Source organism: Idiotropiscis lumnitzeri, chromosome 15 (assembly GCF_059441095.1).
Source record: "Idiotropiscis lumnitzeri isolate Australia: NSW breed Sydney's pygmy pipehorse chromosome 15, RoL_Ilum_1.0, whole genome shotgun sequence".
NCBI classification, from domain to species: Eukaryota; Metazoa; Chordata; class Actinopteri; order Syngnathiformes; family Syngnathidae; genus Idiotropiscis; species Idiotropiscis lumnitzeri.
In genome coordinates, this window is record NC_142405.1 from 15,130,235 (window position 1) to 15,151,787 (window position 21,553).

Sequence of the window (21,553 nt, forward strand, 5' to 3'; positions counted from 1 at the left end):
TAGGCAAAGTTCCAGGGGGGGCTGCCAGAATCAGTCACCCCTGGTAACTTTCCTACTGCGTAAGTGGTCAGTGAATGCACCTCGAGTCCGACGCGAGTGACTTTATTTATTTTTTTATTCTTTTGGGTTGAGACCTGGGCTTTGCCTGGGCCAGTCTAGAACCTTCACTTTCTTCTTCCTGAGCCATTTTTTGTCTCTCTCATGTTGTATGTTTTGGATCATTATCCTGCTGAAAGGTTAACTTCCTCTTCAGGTTCATGCTTTTTGCATACTTGAAGAGCTTCTTCATAAGAATGTCACTGAATGTCACAGAATCCATAGTACCTTGTACAAGGACAAGCTCACCAGGACAGAAGGATGAGAAACAGTCCCATATCCCTCTTTTCCCACCTTAATTCTTCACGGTATGGATGGTCTGTGCCAGATCATCAGCCGTGTTAGCTTTGTGCCGAACATACTTCCAGGTGTTCAGGCCAAAAAGTTACATTTCCATTTCATCTGACCAGAACGCTCTTTTCCACGTCGCTGGAGTGTCTTTCAGAGGTGCCACAGCAAACAGCAAACAAGGCTTGAAATGTTGTTTGTTCAGGTATGGCTTCTTCTTTGAACATGTCCATTGAGACCTTCCTGGCGTTAAGTGTGGGATATTCTGGACTTGTGTACATTAAGCCAATCTGAAGCCACTTCATATGTTCTTAAAGAAATACGAAGGGTTTTTCGCTCACTTCACTGAGCCGTTTTCTCTTGCCTTTTGTCCTTGCTCTTGTACGGACACCCTGGTCTTTGAAGGTTCACATTGGTACAGTGGGAGTAATCATGTCTATCTGAGTCATGGTAACTAAATGCAGGCTTGTGACAATGCAATGATGCAATACTTAATGGAGTGCAACAATTTATGACTCAAAATAACAGGTGCGAGGCTCTGATTATTGATTGATTTGCAACAATGAAATCCATCTACAGAAAGGCACACTGATGAACAAAAACAGTTGATTATTGTGTTTGCTTGCCTTTTATGCAAACAGGTGAAACACGCTTTACTTTGTACTGTTCAGAGAAATTGAACGGACATGGTTATGAATACTTACTCTAAAGGTAAAGAAGCAGTACAAGTGTGGTTGTCTTCCTATTTGTTGGTCAGATTTACTATATAACAACATCGGCAGAACATTACATGATGCTGTGGATTTTTTGTTTGGCTTACCTTGTGCACCCGAAAGCAATTCCAGCTCAATCTGTTTTGTTATTGGGTCAAAGCTCATAATCATACCCTCCTAAAATGCAAAAATGGTTGGAATGAGTGATGATAATTTCACTGTCCTCAAATACACCTAAAATTTGATTTTCTTTTTATAATTTGCAGCAAAATTACAAACCTTGTATTCTGACACCTCTGGTGTATAATTCTCAGTAAGCTCCAGCAACTGTGGACAAAAACAAATGTGTGGAAATGTTGGTCTACTTTTCCTTTAAGTGGTCAAAGAGAATCAGGAAATTCAAAGCAACACCAAATATTTTTACAACAATTAAAAAAACGTGACACAATAGTGGATACAGCAATGTAAACCAGAACTAAACCAGGAGAATGGAAAGAGTATATTTACAATCTGCTTCCAGGTTGTGGGCTGCAAAAAAAAAAAAAAACAGCCCGCACACAGCTCCTATTCTACGAATGGAAGACTACATGAAGGACCTTTACACAGCCAAAAAAACTTAAGTCAGCAAAAGCTGGCAATCAATTCATAAGTTTGAACTGGACAAAACATATGAGGTGTCCAATACAGAAACAGGAATAGTTACACTCATTACAGAATGCTAATTGACAAACTGCTTTTGCACAGCGTAACCGAAGTGAACAATATTTAAGCATGAAATATAGCTGTTGTCAAAATCTATGACATAGCAGTTACGTAATTTGCAACTGTAACGAGTGTGGCCGTCAGTCTCCTTTCTCCATTGTCACTGCCATTTCTCCTAATAAACGCAAACCTTTACAGTGAGAACTGAAAAATGTGTAAATATTTTGCTTTCCTGATAATCATTGAACTAATATCTATAGGCCCTGCAACTGGCTGGCAACCAGTTCTGTCCCCCGCCTACTGCCCAAAGAGAGCTGGGATAGGCTCCAGCACCCCCCGTGGCCCTTGTGAGGAGAAGCGGTACAGATGATGGATGGATGGATAATATCTATAGTGGCATGACCACATATTTTGTGTAAGTAAGTCGAAAAATATTTGCAAATGATTGAGCTTTGTTTTTATTTGATTTACACAATGGCGCGAACTTAATTGAAATTGGGGTTTGAGAACGATGGAATGTTTGGATGACACAGCGTTCTCATCAGTCCACAAAATATTGTGATGATTCTTTGGCAGTACGGACCTGCTCTGCATATAATTTTTTTTTTTTACTTTGTGCATGGCTACTTGCTAAAAGCTTAGCTACACAATACTGTAATTGTCTGGAAAATGCAGAGGTATTTTGGATTGTCGGCCAATCGTCCTTAGATGAAAGACCAGCTCACAGGTGCTAGATGTTGGATGAATAATATTTTTGGAGTAGAGGAGCAGTCGTAACAGTATTACAATTAATTTTCACATACTGTATATTGGCTTAATTGAGTATAAAAACTCAAATATCAAATATAAATGATAAGCACTTTTGCCAGGAGAGAGCTTGAAAGGGAGTGAAGTAAATTTGTCAGTTGTTTCACATTCAACAGCCACCACATAAAAATAAACTAATCATGTTTAACAAATGGGAAAAAAAACGTTTACCTTAAAAGCTATTTTCTGTCCCACTTGTGGAGGAGCGGCAAGAAGCGGCATATCACTGTAATCTTGCAGAATACTTTCAGAAGCATTCTACACAAGGAGGAAAACAATAGATTGAAATTTTCAAGGAGACATAATGATAAATGGATTACATACAAATACTGTACTTTATATTGTGCATAAAGACTGTCTCATCAGACCAGCAGTTGACAGATATTGACACAAAATTGTTTTAAACTGAGACTAAGGGGGGAGCACACATTTCGGGCAAGACGCTCTCACGAAGATACTGGTTCCACAAAGGACGTTCTAACGGCATGGGTTTGGGAAAGCTTCTCATTTTGAATATTGGCCAAAAAAATATCCTTGTCATCTTTGGAGGATGTGGTTTGCCATATTAAGCCAGCCGGCTCACCACATGACCCCGTCCATCCTCATTTCTTTAAAGAAGTTCTCCCAAGTATTGTCGAATTGGCTTAGGCCATTATCAACAGCAGTCTTTCTTCTGGTGTAGTCCCCCAACATTTTAATGCTGGGGGTGGAACCCTCTGCTTAAGAAACCTGGCCTTGATCCAGGTGTGCTGTCAAATTTTAGACCAAATTGCCTTTTATGCAGTCACGTGTTAAATGATATTCTTCTGGCAAACGACACTTGAGACTATGTATGCCTTGTCTTGTTATATCTAACTGCAGCGTTTGATACGGTGGACCACAATATTCTTCTGGCTCGTTTAAAGCACCATGTGGGCATTAGCGGTAGCGTTCTAGAATGGTTTAGATCAGAGGGATTCAATTAAAAGTCACAGAGGTCCACGACTAAAATTTCTTCCAATTAAAAGGTCAGAACCAAAGTCCAACTTCCCTTAATGTCTAGCCTATGTTCACATTTTTCTATAGTTTCAATATTTAGTCATTTTCAACAGAGCGCACTTATATACTAAATAGTTAGCAATGTTCCCATTAAACACGTTTGCCAGTCAAACAAATATAAGGCGTTTATTTCACATTCAAGAAAATGTGGCTCCAGGAATCTAAGTTTGCCACTTCCAGAAAAAACAGTAAAATATCTCCTGCAGAAATATATCAAGTCCTAAGCATTGAGTTAACATCTTTTACCTTTTTTTTTCTTAAATCAAAGAGTTATGAGCCTAAAAAAACGGAAAGCCGAATTATCCAAGTAAAACAGGTCAACATGTTCAGTACACAATCAATAAAAATGGCTGTCCTCATGAAAAACTAAGTCAAAATGAGCTTTGACACCACCTTTTCTTTTGAATATTTTTTAACTTCTCAATGAGAAAAATGAGTGTGACTTAAATCTGGTTTGGAACGGAGTCAGGGCCATTGGGATTTGGTAGATTATTTCACACATCTGGGCTTTGTGTTTTCCTTCATAAATAATGTTTGTGCAACCGCATTTAAGCACTCCTTCACAACTTCCTTTTTTATGTTTCCCCAAAATCCATGATACTTTTAATGAACATTCGTTTGCATGCCGCTGGGCTGTAAACGAAAATGTTAAAATCTGTTATACTGCACTCGAAGTTTGATGTTTTTACGTGCGCTCACCTCAAACTTCAGCGGATAACTTTGCACAAAAGGGCGGTGCTTTGTTTCGTCGTGGCGCTTCGCAATGTTGCGACGGTTTTGGAGCATATGATGCACACTGGTTTTGAATCAGCTGCAGCCAGAACGAAACAAAATTTCTCCGTCCACCCATTTAAAACAACACGCATCGACCTTGCTAACTTTTTAGCAAGGCATACTGTCAGCAACACTCTCTTCCGGTCTGCTGCGCAATTGGCAGTGGATCGTAAACAAAAGATTTGATTGGCTCAAATCAGTGACGCCATTTCCGTATTAGCTAGAATTGCAGCGTGCGCCCTGAAAAAAATTCATGATAGATTGGTCATGGGTCCGGTCCGAACCATCTGTCGGTCCGGATCCGGACCACGGTCCGCCATTTGGTGATGCCTGGTTTAGATCCTTTTCGACTGGCAGGACCTTCTGTGTTTGCCTAGGTTGCACTGAGTCCTGCTCTGCCCCTTTGTCGTACGGTGTCCCACAAGGTTCGGTTTTGGGGGCCTTGCTGTTTTCGTTACACTTGCTGCCCCGAGGTTCCATCCTATAAAAACATGGAATTTGAGAATCAGAATGCCCTTTGTCATTGTACTCAGTGTGCAACGAGATTAGAGAGCTCCCCACTCCAGTGCAATACAACAATACCGTATTTTCGCAGTCATAAGGCGCACTTAAAAGTCCCAAATCTTCCCCTAAACTAACACAGCGCCTTGTAAGGCGACTGCGCTCATTATATGGACAAAGTATCACTCGCGACCATCAACCCTTTTACTCATTGGGCTGTTCGGAGTGCATGTTAGCACACCCTGCTGGACAAAGTGTGAGTCATCTATGCTTCAAAGTGACCATGACTATACATTATGTGACTATGGTGTTTGGGTGATGGTGTGGGAGAAAGCTGGACAAAAAGGCAGCTGTCCACAATGTTGTAGTCTGTCTTATCATTTATGTTATTGCAAGCAAGAAACGTCCCAGGTTTAGACAACAGACAAAAAGCCCAAAGCATTACAGCACATCTCTCTAAACAGCCATGCAAATCTCTCTAAACAGCCATGTGATTTGGCTGAGTCTGAGTGGCTCCCAGAAGGCATTGCTCTAATGGCTCCCAAGAAGCCATTGCTATATCATTTTGTGTTATTTTTATTTCTTTTTGGTATATTGATGGCATGAGAGATACATGTTTTGTGTTAATCTTATTTCTTTGTTTCATTGTTTGCTTGTGTGCTGAGTTTTTTATTTTTTATTTTGAAACCGTGACTCTAAGGAGCGTGGTGACCAGTGAAGTCCCTCCCCTGACGTAGTCTTGTAGACTATTGCCATGATACCTATTATTGGTTAGAGTCATTGTTAATGATAGCGATTGTCAATGGTATCATCGCAACTGTCTTTGAAATGTGGCGATTGCTTATGGTATTGAGGCAAAGTGAATTGCCATGGGCTGAGTCAGCGCGAGCAGCCGAGCTACTGCTATGCTAAAAGCAGCTGAGCTAGCGCCTTATGCTAAAAGTAGCTGAGCTAGCGCCTTGTAAGGCGGCGCGCTCAGTGTGCTTCAAAGACAGAAATAACACCCTCAACAGGTGTTGCGCCCTTTGAGGCAGCGCGTCCTATGACTGTGAAAATACGGTAATTTAATTATATATATAAAATAGAAGATTAAATTATTGAATGGAAAATAAATGTGAAATTGGATAAATAAAAACACATTATGTTGCTGTTCTGCAAGGTAAGGGTAGGTGTGTGTGAGAGTTCAGCATGAAGATGGCCCTCGGGAAGAAACTGTTTTTCAGTCTGTTCATCTTTGTTTTGACGCACCTGTAGCGCCTGCCAGAGGGTAACAGGTCGAACAGGTGTGAGCTTGGGTGAGTATTGTCTTTGACGATATTGAGAACTCTGCTGAGGCACCGGGTGGTGTAGATGTCCGACAGGGACGGACGGGAGAGGGCAGTAAATAATCCTCTGAGCTGCATTAACTGTCCTCGTGTTCATCCTGAAGTCGATAACGATCTCCTTCGTTTTTGCAGTGTTGAGCTGTAGTTTATTGTCCTCACACCAAGCCGTTAGTCTCTGGATCTCCTCCCTGTATACTGTCTTCACCTTTTGAGATCAGACCAACCACTGTCGTATCGCCAGCAAATTTGATGATGGTGTTGTTTCCGTGGGCCGGGCTGCAGTCATAGGTGTAGAGAGCGTACAGGAGAGGGCTCAGCACGCATCGTTGAAGGGAACCGGTGCTCAGCGTTAGGGTGGAGGATGTGTAGGGGCCGAGCATCACAGTCTGCGGTCTGTTGGTCAGAGAGCCCTTAATCCAGGTGCGTGTGAGGGCGGGGAGGCCGAGAATGTCTAGTTTGGTGATGAGGGTGTCTGGGATGATCGTATTGAATGACGAGCTGTAGTCCACAAAGAGCATCCGGGCATAGCTCTGCTGTTTTTCCAGGTGGCCCAGCACAACATGCAGAGCAGTGTCGATGGCGTCCTCAGTGGATCTGTTAGCTCGGTATGCAAACTGGTAGGGGTCCAGTGTGGGAGAAAGGCAGTCTCTGATGTGCGGGAGAACCAGTTTCTCAAAGCAATTCATGATGACTGGTGTGAGAGCAACAGGACGGTAGTCATTCAGGTGGATTGTGGGTGACTTTTGGGGGACAGGAATAATGGTGGAGGTTTTCAAGCAGGAGGGGATGACTGCGTGAGCCAGGGAGCGGTTGAAGATGCTGCAAAAAACATGTGATAGCTTGTGGGCACATGCTCTGAGGACTTTGCCTGGTATTTCCTTCCATTGCCATGCAGATGACAGTCAGATCTATGTCCTGCTGAGCGTTGCACATTTATTTGGATGAGGATTGGCACAAGTTTTTCAATTGTAGGCGACATTAAAGCCTGCAACACGCCGTCTATTAGAAACCATCTTCAGAACATAACAGCTCTCTCTGCAGTTCTGAGTCTGAGATTTCGTATTCCAATTCTACCGATGACGAAGTAGGTTGTAGGTGGTTTATGTTACAATTTCAGCCATAAGCGTTAGCTTAATTTACTTTTTTTTCCACCATGGGCGCGAATGGCTATGCGTACACCACTCATCTGAAAATTATACGCTCCAAACCGGCCACACTCTGCTGTGGAGTCGGCCTTCTTGCTGGAGCTATTGTGCTCTGAATTTTTCAAAGTCCATCTCTCCATCCATTTCTGCACTGCATATCCTAATTTCGGTCATGCGCAGGTGCGCTGGATGTTGTCCAACTTATTACCAAGGCACGACAACTGGTGTGGTTGTGAAGCTCGCTATCCAACACTGATGCTCCCGAAGCGGCCCCAGCTAATCTCGTTGCACAGTGAGTACAATGACAATAAAAGGCATTCTGATTCTAAAAGAACATGCTCACTGGCATGGCGAAGCTGGCTTCTGTAATCAGTGTCAGACATGAACGTACGCGACTGCTTGAGAGGCAAAAGCCATCCGTGACATGGAGTGCTAACATCTTTCGTTTTAACGGCCTAATTGTTGTTCTTCGTCATGCCATTGTCCTACTGTTAGCCGGAAAGGGATAAAGATCCATGCCCGCCTCCAGGATACCTGCTGTCAGCAGCCGTTTGCCTCCTGAGACTTTAGCGAAGCTAAATGTCCCAAATATAACCAGTCAGGGTTCCGGTGCGCATTCATCCTGTCCTCTTCAGCCTGTGTAAGTGGAGAGGAGATCGGCATGGTAGTTTTGATTTTTGCGGACGTGATGAGTTCACATGAGCTCACGTTTGATGTTGATAAATCCAAACTATTGTTCAGAACGTTTGTAAGCCAACTTTTGTAAAATGCTCAGCTCTGCTCATTAGAGTGGATACGTTAAAAAACTGAGGCTTAATTCACACAGGAAAAATCCAGCATAATAATAATAAGATACGATAAGTATGCAGGAGAGTAAGTGGTTCTGCTTGCTTCTCAGCAGTCCCATGATAATTTCTCCAAAAACTATTGGGACTTCGCAGAAGTTTCTGATCGGGGTGTAACAATAATTTCTACAAAAAGAATATGGACCACTCTATGAGGTGGGGCTCAAAGGTGAGCGTCTCGTGGCTAGGCCCCAGGGGTGCAGCACAGACAAAAAGGACAATGTGGGTCCCCCTTCTCGTGGGCTCATCAACTGTGAGGGGCCAAAGGGGCCGGGTGCCTAGAGATCTGGGCAGCGGCCAAAGGCAGGGATCTTGGCAGCCCAATACTCAGCTACAGATGCTGGGTCTATGAATGTAGAATGTCACCTCTCTGGCAGGGAAAGAGCCCCAGCTGGTGTGCAAGGCAGAGAAGTTCCAATTAGATATGCATAGTTGGACTCGCCTCCACACACAGCTTGGGCACTGGCACCAGACCTCTTGAGAGTGGTTGACCTCTCTTCCACTCTTGAGAGACGCAGAGCAGGTGTGGGCCTAATTCTTGCCGCCGGTCAGGTTTTACCACAGTGGACGAGAGGGTAGCCTCCCTCTGCCTTTGGGTGGAGGGATGGGTCCTAACTGTTGTTTGTGCTAGTGAGTGCTCCTTCTAGGGTGTCGATCATTTTGCTGGGTGACAATACTCATGTAGGCAATGACAGTGATACCTGGAAAGGAGTGATTGGGAAGAACACAACCACCCCCCACCACAACCCCAGCGTTGTTCTGTTATTGGACTTCTGTGCTTGTTACGGATTGCCCATAACTGCACTATGATTATATGTGCACTTGGAACCTGGACACCCTAGGACGGCGTTTGATGATCGACTTTGTGGTCATCCCATCGGATATGTGGCCGCATGTTTTCAGGGTTCGAAATTAACTTTAAAAACTGCTTGCCCATAGGGCAAGTGCCACTAAAATTTGCCTTGCTCGAGTGGCCAAATTACTTGCCCAACTTCGGCAAGTGACATTTTTTTTCTCTTGCCCGAAGATTAAATTACATTAAATTACAAACATGCGCACTTCCAACGTATTCGGTAAATAGTCGTAAAAAATCGGAAATAGGTAGTTGTATTTTGTCTGCTTAAATGCAATTTGCAGAATGTCCAGATGCAATATTATTAATTTTTTATTCCTTACTCACAACTGAATTGTCTACTTAAAAATATTCGAGCTATTTTAGTCATGTCAGAGGAATCCGAAATGTTCGGATTTGAACAAACTCATCGCCACTTGTAAACATGCGCAGAAAGATGCGCAGAAGATAAAGATAAAGCTAAGATAAAGATGTCCTTTATTAGTCCCACAATGGGGAAATTTAAGGTGTTACAGCAGCAAAGATATAGATCACACAGAGTCGGCGGCGTAATGTAGCCGTTAATGTATAACATTAGCAGCAGACATTCCTAAAAAGCATGCAAATACACACAGTATAAACGTATCTAAGTGTAAGGAAACACTCCTAATGCCTGTCCATTATACAGAGGGGGAAACGCTGTAATGATAAAAACTACTGAATGATTGAAAATACTGCAATGATAAAAATATTGCAATGATAAAAGTACTGTAATGGTACGAGTACTGAAATGATAGAAAAGTACTGCAATGATAGAAAATACTGCAATGTTAAAAGTACTGTAATAGTAAAAGTACTGCAACGATAGAAAAATACTGCAATGATAAAAGTACTGTAATATTTTATTGTCTCTGGTGTGGCAGGTTACATATTGTGTGAATGAAGGCAGAGAGGAGGAAGGAGAAGCATGATTGAAGTCAACAGAGATAAGGAGCAGGGCATTTGGGTGCTGTGTTTGTAGCCTGCTCACAGCTGCAGTCAGTACGTCACAGGCTGTCTCACTGTTAGCAGAGGGTGGCACGTACGCCGCCACCGCGATCACATGACTGAACTCTCGCGGTAAATAGAACGGACGCATGCTAACAGCTATCAGCTCAATGTGCCGACTGCAAAGTTGATCCTTAACAGTTATGTGCCCAGGGTTACACCATCTATCATTAACAAACACAACCAGCCCTCCCCCTTTCCTCTTACCGCTCTCCAGTGTCCTGTCCGCGCGTAGTATTTGGAAGCCGTCCAATTCCACGACGGCGTCCGGCATTAGCTCTGTTAGCCACGACTCCGTGAACACCAGCAAGCTAGCCTCCCAGACAATCCTCTCGTGCCGGGTTAGCGCTGTTAGCTCGTCCATTTTATTGGGGAGGGACCTAACATTCCCCATAATAACGGACGGGAGGACGGGGTGGTATCGTCTCCACCTTGCCTGGCGTTTAGCCCCCGCACGACATCCCCGTCTCTTCCTCCTCAGCTCGCGGAGGATATCGGGTCTCACTCCGGGAGCCGACGCGGGGTTAGCACGGAGTGCTAACAGCTGATCTCTTGAGTACACGATCGATCCGTAGCTCCGAGTTTTGTCTCCGGACACGATTGCGCAAAAAACAGCCCCCAACAGCAGTAAGACCACCGCAAGTTGGATGTCCATTGCTGCGATGAGGTAAAATAAAATAAAACAGGGTAAAGGGAAAAAACACACGAAAAAGGCTCAATAGTGAACCACGCTGCTGTAAACAGGCAGCCACTCGCGCGGCGCCGGAACCGGGAAAAAAAGGTAAGAAGGTAAGAAAACTTCCGGCTGTCAATTTTCGGCCGAAATATCGTAGGTTTTCGTCGAAATTGAAGATATTTGGCTGCTTTAAAAAATGCTTGCCCGGTCGGGTAAGTTGCCCATAATTTTACCTTGCCCGTGGCCAAATTTCACTTGCCCCGGGCAATCGGGAAGCGGTTAACCGCGAACGATGGTTTTAGACACTTGGATAAAGAGAATGGCGCAGCTGTCATTGTATTGGCTCCAATGGTAGGTGAAGATGCTGGCCTGAACTGGCAGACCCAAACGTATTGTGAGGGTTGTTTGGGAACATCTGGCAAAACACATTTGTCAGTCTGAAAATAGTTACAAAGCCATTTCAGGAGGTTCAGGTCATTATCCACGAATTGAGAAAACAAAACAGTCGTGAACCTTCCCAGAAGTACCAAAACGACACCAAGTACTCAGCAAAACCTCATTGAAGAGGTCACAAACAAACCCAGTACAATTTCTATAGAGGTGCAAGCCTTCCCCCTTGTCTCAATTAAGGTCAGTTAATGTTTTTTGTCTCAACAATAAGGAAGCAAAATGGGCAAAAATCGCATCCGCGGCAGAATTTCAAGGCGAAAACCCATGGACCAAATTGAACATAAAGGCTCATCTTAATTTTGCAAACAAACATCTGAATGTTTCCTAAGACTGATGAGCCAAAAAAAAAGCAGCAGAGCATCAAGGGAAAAAAACATCATACCAAAAGTCAAACATGGTAGTGTGATGGTCTGGGGCTGCTTTCCTTCTTTGGGACCTAAGTCATTAAAGGTCCTGAAGAAGCAAGGCAGCTTTTTTATTGATGGAACCATGAATTCTGCTTTCTGCCATAAATTCAGATAAGAATGTTCCGCTATAAATTTGTGACATTACGTTGAAGCAAATTTCGGGTACAACAGCACGACAAACATACAAAACATACAAGCATTACTTTTTCACACAGGAACAGTTTATCGTTGAATCGAATTTTACCCCGCAATAAATTGTCATTGTCATTTAAAAACTGCATTTTGTGTTTACTTGAGTTATCTTTGTCTGATGTTTACTTTTGTTGACTATCTTAAACATTAAAGTGGGGAAAATATATAGTTTTTTAAATTTAATTGAAAATTGTTGTTTGCTCCACATTATTCTTATAACATGTTTACGTTCAGGAACTACCAGTGGAGAAGACACTCGAGGAATAACAATACACTAATATCCAATGCAATGCATTAAAACAACAAATTTAGTTGTGCGAAACAAATTTATCCAAGACCCAAATTTAGTAAGTTATTGACATGAGTAATGGGCCAAATGAGAAGTGTGAATTAAAAAACATTGAGTGTTTGCTTTGCTGGTCGGTTGTGCCAACAACAGTAATATGAGTTGGAAAGTTAATTCACAAGTTTGTTAAACTAATGGTTTATACAAAACCGCGCTTGGAATTTAATTTGTATAAAACTATTGATGTTGAAAAGCTTTCATGGGACACTAATCTTATTTAGCAATTTAACAATAAAAAGTTCATTACATTACTTCATTATTTTTCAATCAATACCTTTAGAAACACATTCTGCCACTTGCTGCTAGCTGAAAATGTCATCACGTGCTCAGGTGACAACCAATCACGGCTAACGTTAGCAAGCTGAGCTTTGATTGGTCATTACTTGAGCTTTGGGTACATGTGATCCATTTAAATATAGATCATTCTCATGGCCTCAAGTAGTAGTAGTATTAATAGCTGCAAAAAATGTGATAAGAGGGTCACTGGTAAAATAATTTCCTTGTAAGGGGGGTCCTTGCCCTCAAAATGTTTAACCCCTACTCCAGTCAAAGCGGCAAAACAAACAGCATTTTCTTAATTAGTCACAACTCCCATCCATCCATTCATTATTTGTAATGCTTTTCCTCACAAGGGTGCCAGAGCCTATCCCAGCTACCTTTGGGCAGTAGGTGGGGTTCACACTGAACTGGTGGCCAGCCAATTGCAGGGCACGCGTTTACGAACAACCATCTGGGCTCACACTCATACGTAGGGGCAATTTAGAGTGTCCAATCAACCTGTTATGCATGTTTTTGGAATGTGGGAGGAAACCGAAGTACCCAGAGAAAACCCACGCCAGCACGGAGAGAATATGCTAAGTCCACACAGGAAAGCCGGAGCCAGAATTGAGCCCACAACCTCTGCACTGTGAGGCCATAGTGCTAACCATCGTGCCGCCCTCACAACTCCCAAATGTTTTAAAAATGTAAATGAAGTTTTTGATTTGTGCTGGTAACAAACATAATGAACATTAGGAACAAAAACAAACTGGCAAATTCATAACTTTCTCGACTAACATAAGAATCTTTACATCTGACAATGAGTTGATGAAGGTAATTACTCACACAGAGACTTTGTTGGTGCATGGGCTGCAGCTTAACCAGCTCTGCATTCTCACAAGACTCCCGGGACGACGTGATTTCGCCACTTGGAGATGCTGACACACTTGAATGTTTTTTCTGTGCACGGTTTGATTGTTTAGAATATGAATTCTGATGCAATCTTAATTTAATACCAATTAAATCATTATTTTCACGCCTGGGAGCTACAGTGTTGCCCTCCTCTGAGAAGTCTGTATCTGATGGGGAGGACGGGGAACAATTCTTGACAGGAACAGTGCTTGACGGTACTTCAGAGGGAGGAGATACTTTTGCAAGGACAGAGGAGTTTGTTCTTGTTGTGTTGGGGGCTTCATCCTGCACACTACTGTTCCTACTGTAATCGGGAGAAGGGGTATTCTGTGATTTTGATTGGCGTGATATTTCCTTTATCTTGGAGGTGGGATGGACTTTGTGATTTTGGGGGGAAAAACATGCAGGTTGGTCAGTGGCAGTCAGACCATTTCCCGCTACCTTCTGTTTTTTCTTCTTAAAGGTTTTGTTTTTAGGTTCAACGTTTGCCTCCAAAGCAGGTGTCTTATTGGTGTCCACTTCCAGAGTCTCCTCACACTTTCTCTTCCTCTTTTTTTCCACACGTGTTACCTTTTCACCAATAGGATTGGACTTAAGTTTCTGTCTCTTTTTGGAACTTTCACTTAGTTTTCCATTCAGGTGAGACACAAAGTCCACCTTCACACTAGAAAATGGAAACAAAACATGCAAAAATCAAACAATGCACAACAAAACATTGCATTCTTTACAACACTGAAAATAATTTGAATGTTCATCATTCACATTGAGCATTTAAAGCTACAACTTTATCATTTTATATATTACTTTTTTAACAATAAGAAAAAAAGTTTTTATTTTTAAACCCATAGAATATGGTTCTTCATCCTGGCCGTCAGCCATAATTCTAGTTGATATTTGCAGCCTTGCCCACTGACCTAACTATTGTCTGACATATGTTTAATTTGTTCAAACGGCTGTTAAGTGTGACAACTAATGTGAAATGTAGCAGCAGTTTGATTTAGATATTGGACGTTCATCCATACCTCATTAAATTTGATCGAATCACATTACTGAATATATATTTTTTTTGTGGCTAATATTGTAATCATACTTAAAGTGTTTGCGGATAGCATTAAAAAACAGACTGAAATAACACATTGTATCTAATGGTGACTTTAAACACAGTATTGTATTGTTTCTAAATCTGTGCAAATGAACATCTCCTAGGGGAGCAAGTCTGCGCCCTATCCATGAAACCTAGTGACACCCTTGGTTCATAGTGAACGAGTTGGATAATCAAAGTTTTTATTGGCTCATAATGTTGATGAAAGCTGACTTAAGTTTAGGTTCCAAAATGGTAATTTTATTCCGTAGCCATATTTGGAGGCCTCCTGCACTCGCAACAAAGACCTGAATGTCTTGAAACACTCTAATTTCATAGTACCGTTCCCAAATATGATGATAAATCAGTTCAAACCCCACCAACACAAAGCATTTCCAAGGGATGGACCCCCAAAATGTAACCCCCCCCCCTAAAAAAGATTTATTTTTACTCTTAAAGGGTTAGTATCTCTAAAAATGGTACACTTGTGCTATTCTTAAAAGCAGATTCTGATAGACAGGGCAATTTATAACCTTAAAACAAAAGATGAGGGCCTCCAAGTATGGTCCAAATTTTTGTATCCAAGTGAATACACAAGTCATAATAGGGAAAAAATGCTATGTTTGTGACATGTAGCCTACAAGATTTTTTTGTTTATTTTTTTTTTTTGTTTAGTTTAGCCAACAAGTACGCTTGAAAGGATATACAACAAATGAAAACTGAAATTTGTTGCCAGCACTTTTAAATAGTAATCTTACCAATATTTTCAATTCCTTGTTGAATCCCTATTTTATCCTAATTATTGCATGTATAGCACCTTGTTGCAAGTGTGGTTGTTAGTACGTGTTATACTATCTCTTCATTGTCATTTGTGCATGTGAGGGCGAGATCAGTTGAGTAGTGGATGACGTCATTGAGAGGGGATGAGCCAGGAAGATTGGCTCAGGGAGTCAGTCTGGATGTGGAGTGAGTTGACCTGAGTTGTGGTCATCAATAGCTTCTGTAGGAGTCTTATTTGCTGTGGTTTTGTTTATTAAAAACGTACAGTTTATATTTGCGACTCTGTGTGTTGACCAAAAGGCGGACATTACAATGCAATCTAGACATATATGATTTGCGTTGAGATTGCATTACCACTTAGTATAATGTGCTGTGCTACGCATAGCCCCTTTAGGTGATACGAAACAACTAACTCAGCAACTTTCTCACACACTTTGTAATGCGTATTCATTCACCGCTGGTGAATTTTTTCAAGCAACTTTCAACCTAATAAAAAATAATAATTCTGGTGTTTTTGTCAACATCCCTGACACAGAGCCCTACACTAATTTGTCCCATATAACATCCTACTAATAAGGCCAATAGTGAGTTGGGGTAGGTTTGAGGTCAGGCTGTAAAATCCGCCTACAGTAGGAAGTGTAGCACAGGTAGGACATTTTGGCAGAACACCGGTCACGGCAAAATAACCACAGTGTTTTTGTTGTTTGTTTTTTAACATTGTGCTTTTTGAACTGGGGTGGTTTCAAGCGTCGCATCTTTCTTAATTCTTGATAATTCTCGCCTAACTGAACCAAAATTAAAAAAAAAAAAACATATCTTCAAAACATTGACGGGTATCGGACCGACAGAAACTCAGCTCAAGAAACTCCAATTCGGGGTGAAAAAGTAATCGAGACATCCTTCTGAAACACATCCATGCAGAACACTCAAAATAATGGAAAACTTGTGTAGTATTTCTTGTGTAATGTATTAAAAACATGAAATACATTCACTTTTTGTAAAAAACATGAGTGTTGGATTACCTTTAAAGAAATAATAAATAAGTATTTGGAATAGTCAATATTGTTGAGTAAAACTTAATCAACAATCATTTAGGTACATGAAGTTTGTCACAATAAGCTTTCCGTCCACTTGACACATGCGCAAAGCGTAATAACACTGGCCGCCATGACGGAACCAAACACTTGGTGCTCCGGGGACTTTTCGTCCATTTTCTGGTAAGTCGGCAGCTACAAGAGTTTTGTTTTTGTTATGATGTTGAGTTTGTGGACAAGAGCGGTAATGTCTTGCTGATAAGAAGAATGTATTTTTGATTAGACTAAACTTTTTTTTCCTTTTTTACGAGATAGCAGCTAGCGTCGCAACAATTAAGTGCAGATTCCTCATGTAGTCTACAACAGGTGCCCTCCCAACATTGATGTGCTTGGCGTCAGGGAAAAGTGGGATAGTCCACTCACAGCCATTCAAGCCACGTTTTAGTTTATCACCTTCCAGTGAGAAGTCATCTGCACCACAACGGCTGACGGCCAGGGGGCGGTCGCGGAGGATGAAGGGGAGGGAAAAAAAAAAAAAAAACTTCTGTCCAATATGTCTCAAGTATGGAATTGTGAATCATGCAGATATCTACGCCATGTCTGTGTCAGGGTCATTGCTGATGACATGGGGCAAGCTGGTCTGAAGTCAAATTCAATTTTAGGGTGATCATTCTCCCCATGTCTAGTATTAAAAGTCAGCAGTTAGTTCAAAATGCAGCAGCAAGACTCCTGACTAGGACGAGAAAGTTTGATCATATTACCCCGAGACTAGCCAATTTGCATTGGCTTCCGGTCCACTTGAGATGTGATTTTAAAGTTTTGCTACTTACCCATAAAATATTGCACGGCCTAGCACCTTCTTATCTCGTTGACTTTGTGGTACCATATGTTTCGTCCCGAAACCTTTGCTCACAAAATGCTGGTCTTTTAGTGATCCCGCGAGCCAAAAAGAGGTCCACAGGTTCTAGAGCGTTCTCCCGTTGGAGCACCAATGCTTTGGAATGCACTACCCACAGATATTAGAGGCGCCACCTCAGTAGAAATGTTCAAAACACTATTAAAGAACCACTTGTGCATTTAGTTGAACCATTTGTTGGCCTGTTTACTGCCGCTTCTTTTCTATTTTCTGCCCCCTCTCCCCCCGGCTGGGGGATTAGGTGACGGTGACCCACTAGGATGTTTAAGGCATTGACCAACTGGGCAGGCACCTGTTGCACGGATGTCGTCTTCCTGCAGCGCGTCATTTGATCAATTTATTTATATAATTTAGCATCTAATCGAATTATTTGTTGGCCTGTTTACTGCCGTTTCTCTTTTCTCCCCCCTGTTCCCCTGCTATGAAGATTACGGCAATGACCAATCGGGTAGGGACCTGCTCTGCCGAAGTCGTCTGCATGCAGCGCCTCATCTGATTTACTTATATTTCAGCACTTTGTTGAACTACTTGTGGGCCTGTTTACTACTTCTGGTCTTTTTTTTTCTGTTCCCAGTTCCCCGGCTTGGGAATTAGATGATGGTGATTCACTTGGAAGTGGCTGTTCTCATTTTACACCAACTGACCGGAACAAGATCGAAGGCTCATCCTCTGAGGTGCTGCCATGGAGATTACGGCCCTGGACGAGGACCCGCTCCACTGAACTCATCTTCCTGCAGCACTTCATTTGATTGACTCTCCCATTATCTCAGCTAACATTGTATTGCATCATTTTATGCATCAAATGTTGCCCACTTGGCATCCATTGCAGCCTGATCATCCTGGAAGGGAGATTCCCCCATCTGCGATCCCTTCTCAAGGTTTCTCACCTTTCCCCTAATGGGGTTTTGAATTTTCCCTTGCCCTCCCGGGGGTTAAGATCAGTGGATGTCGATTGTGGTTATGTAAAGCCCTTTGAGACTGTCTGTGATAAAGGGCTTTACAAATAAAATTGACTTGACTTGACAATCATTTATTTTATGCATGATTTTATGGCAGTTTATTCCGTGCCACTAAAATAATTTGATGCATAATTTCAATCATAGATGCATGATTTATTTTAATGTGCTAAATAACAAAAGACACACTGTTTGCTTTGTCACTTCACATTGCCTGTGGTAAAAATGTTTTTTATTTAACGTCACAATACACACCCAAACTCACACCTGTTCGACCTGATGCCCTCTGGCAGGCGCTACAGGTGCATCAAATCAAGGACTAATAGACTGAGAAACAGTTTCTTTCCAAGAGCCATCCCCATTCTAAACTGTCACACACACACACACACGACCACCCTTACCTTGCAGAACAGGAACGTGATGTGTTTTTATATATCCTATCCAGTATTATTTTCCATTGCACTAACTATTCTCTTATTTATCTAATTTATATATCTATCTGAATTATTGTTGTATTGCACTGGAGAGGGGAGCTCTCTAATCTCGTTGCACACTTGAGTACAATGACAATAAAGGGATTTCTGATTCTGATGTATTAATGATTTTCTCCATTTCTTCAGGTTTTGTGGAAATGCAAAGAATATTTGACAACTGTAGCTAAAAAGGTACGACCTCCTGAAGCACTCTAAAATAGCACATGGCCATTTCGGCCGCTGACATGCATATCCTTTCACATCTTTTGAATACATCTTAACTTGATTTCCTTATTTTTCCTCACCGCCTGGGCTGCCCTGATCCTGTTTCTTTATCTCAGCAACCCTTGCTCATGGGAAATTGTTGTTGTCACTCTGCAATTCCCATGAACATGTTTTTAAGTGCATAGTTCTAACTTTAAGCAATTATTTATGTTTGCTCATGAAGATGAACAAAATCACTGTCATTTTGTTCAAGTCGGTTTGGTTAATACATCTTGACCAAAATGTACATAATCCATTTCATTTTTTTAATTGAGAAAAAAAAAACTAAATGCACACAACACCCGCTGTTGTACTTATCTGTATGATTTTAATATGATGAATTATATAAACTACTAATATATACTATAACTTTAGATACACCTGCTCTACTTGCCTTTTGAGATTTATACATGTGGATTAGGTTAAAATCTTCTGTCATCTATATTGTTCCGTATATAACAACATTCCCAGGCGTTAAGCAGTCAGCATACCAGTTTCCTGTTCTGGTTAATTTGGCTAAATGAAAAAATGTACCCAAGAAAAGCCATGTCCTGAAGGTATGCACAGATACTATGTGTAGATTGTTTATTTCTTAGCTATAGAATCCCTCTGTTGGAAAATGCAGAGATTGCATACTGAAAGCGCTTTGTGTTTACCTCAATGTAAGTCCTAATGACCACATAAGCAGTCCCTCGTATGTTGCAAAATTATGGATTGTTGAGTATAACCTTTGTTTTTTTGGGATATATTAATATAAATTTAGATTTTTACCAAAGGTAGGCATGTCTGTAAATTTAGCCGGTCCATCAATCGCTGGAAGCCGGGCCACCCGTTTGGTTTGGCTTGAAATAATGACAGATGACGGTGACAAAGTGAAATCGCCAATCTGTTATTGTTACTTTAACATAGGGCTGGACAATAATTCAATATCAATATGTATCGCGATAGTTGGGTGGGTGATATCAATAGAAAATGGCATCGATAAATTATCGATCCCAAAAAAAAAACAAAAAAAACAACGGAGCAGATTCGACCCATAACTGCCCAACTTGTCGCAAACTCCCTCCCATTGAGGAAATACTACCTGAGGCTTACGGATGCGCCGCTGAGCTAGCGTGACTCAAAACAGTCCAAAAAAAATCGGGTGGCGTAAGGTAGGGCTGGGAGATATGACCTCAAATCAATATCGCGATAAATTGAGCAATTTTACCTTGATAACGATAAATGCACGATGAATTCCCCACGTGGACCAAAATCAAAACAAATCCAGAAAATGCATATTATCAGTTTTTTTGACCAATTGGTACACATTACTTTCAATGGAAAATAAAAGTACATAAATAATGTGTATAAACATTCCAAATAGCTTGCTTTGCATGAAAAGGGTTACCTCTAGCAAAACCTTTTTCTGCAATTGGCTTGCGCCAAGGTGCTGTAATGCCATGTGCAAAGGCCTATATTTGTGTAAAGGTCTCTGGTAAACAATATAAATAATGTGCAAAGGGGATATTGTGGCCAGTAAACAAAATGCTACATAAAATGTAAAAAATGCAACAAAACAAGTGTGCATCAACAGGAAATTGTGCCGTCTCGAGCACTCTGGTGAGCAGTCGTCTATGTAATGCGCAGTCTGGCTCAAATAGGGATCCATGTTGCGACTCGACCACAAGTCGGATGTGGATGCAAAATGCTTGACATGTCTAAGCTTCCGTCGCGATGTTGTCCATATTGGGAAGTACGGTTTGCAAGAAATATTTTGGGACCTCTTGCCGGCTACTTTCATGAGGCGTTTAAATCCCGTGCGCTCCACTGTAGCGAGAGGAGCGATATCTTTATCTATGTGCAAGGCTATCGTGTCCACCTCTTAGACGTTCTCTCGTATGGTGTCGCCTCCGTTATGGGCTGTTGTCACTTGTCGAACCTAGCTTTTCACTTTGAGCTTTTACAACAAGTTCCAAGTCAACAGAATGGTTGTGTTGTAGGTGGTGAAAAAGAAATGGTTGGACGCACTGTTTTGGGTGCTTTACGACGCACTTTGTAGTTAATGTTCTTTTGCTCAAACATCGTCTTTATGGAACGCAAAACATTTCCAAACGAAAGATGTTGAATTTCTTTTCGGGACTAGCGCAACAAGAACAACTTGAACGAACGTTACTTCGTCTTCAGCCGTGTTAGCCGCTTCTAGATTTGAATCGCCAGCCACAACCCTGTCGTCCGTTTTCTTTCTTATTCAGATGAGGGGAGTCACGTGACTACATGCGCTGTCGCCTTAAAGTGGCAAGAACATAGCCGCAAACAGAAAAGAGAGACTTATTTTTTCTTTCTTTCTTTTTTTTTTAATCACAGAATTTACCGTATGGGCAAAATGATGTTGGTGATTGTAATAAATTTCGGTAACTGTAAATTTTCGGTATATCGCCCAGCCCTAGCGTAAGGTGGACTTACTGGCCAACTTGAGGAAACGTCCCTCAGTTTTCAATTCAATAATTCAGTTTAAAATTCAAATATTCAGTTTTTAATTCAAATATTCAGTTTTCAATTCAAATATTCAGTTTCTATTGGCACAAATATCAGGCCACAGGGGTTCCTCTAGGATGAGCAATGGATTCCAGATACATAGATCTCCTCGTCGGCCATAATATCAGCCCATAAAACAGCACCTTTGTTTTTAAGGCCGTTAAGTTTTTCATTAGTA

General features: G+C 41.6%; 2 protein-coding genes and 1 long non-coding RNA gene across 3 annotated transcripts in view; 1 reads left to right on the top strand and 2 right to left on the bottom strand.

Annotated features, from left to right (window-relative positions):
• The window catches only part of coil (coilin p80), a 38,106-nt gene that overhangs the window by 11,689 nt on the left and 4,864 nt on the right, over positions 1 to 21,553 (bottom strand). The window contains exons 2-5 of the mRNA XM_088317519.1: positions 13,289 to 14,018; positions 2,778 to 2,864; positions 1,377 to 1,424; positions 1,205 to 1,274 (exon numbers count right to left, since the gene is read on the bottom strand). Of these exons, the coding sequence (XP_088173645.1) occupies positions 1,205 to 1,274; positions 1,377 to 1,424; positions 2,778 to 2,864; positions 13,289 to 14,018 (935 nt within the window). The remainder of the gene's footprint in view (positions 1 to 1,204; positions 1,275 to 1,376; positions 1,425 to 2,777; positions 2,865 to 13,288; positions 14,019 to 21,553) is intronic.
• LOC148323063 (uncharacterized) overlaps positions 1 to 21,553 on the top strand; it is a 34,254-nt gene that overhangs the window by 8,768 nt on the left and 3,933 nt on the right. Inside the window, exon 2 of the long non-coding RNA XR_015846684.1 lies at positions 18,742 to 18,786. This is a non-coding gene — a long non-coding RNA (uncharacterized LOC148323063). The remainder of the gene's footprint in view (positions 1 to 18,741; positions 18,787 to 21,553) is intronic.
• LOC148323064 (uncharacterized) lies at positions 2,964 to 6,997 on the bottom strand. The gene is made up of 2 exons (XM_088317520.1): positions 6,168 to 6,997; positions 2,964 to 4,899 (listed from the first exon to the last, which is right to left on the bottom strand). The coding sequence occupies exon 1, from the start codon at positions 6,928 to 6,930 to the stop codon at positions 6,400 to 6,402; it is 531 nt and encodes a 176-aa protein (XP_088173646.1). The 5' UTR covers positions 6,931 to 6,997; the 3' UTR covers positions 2,964 to 4,899; positions 6,168 to 6,399.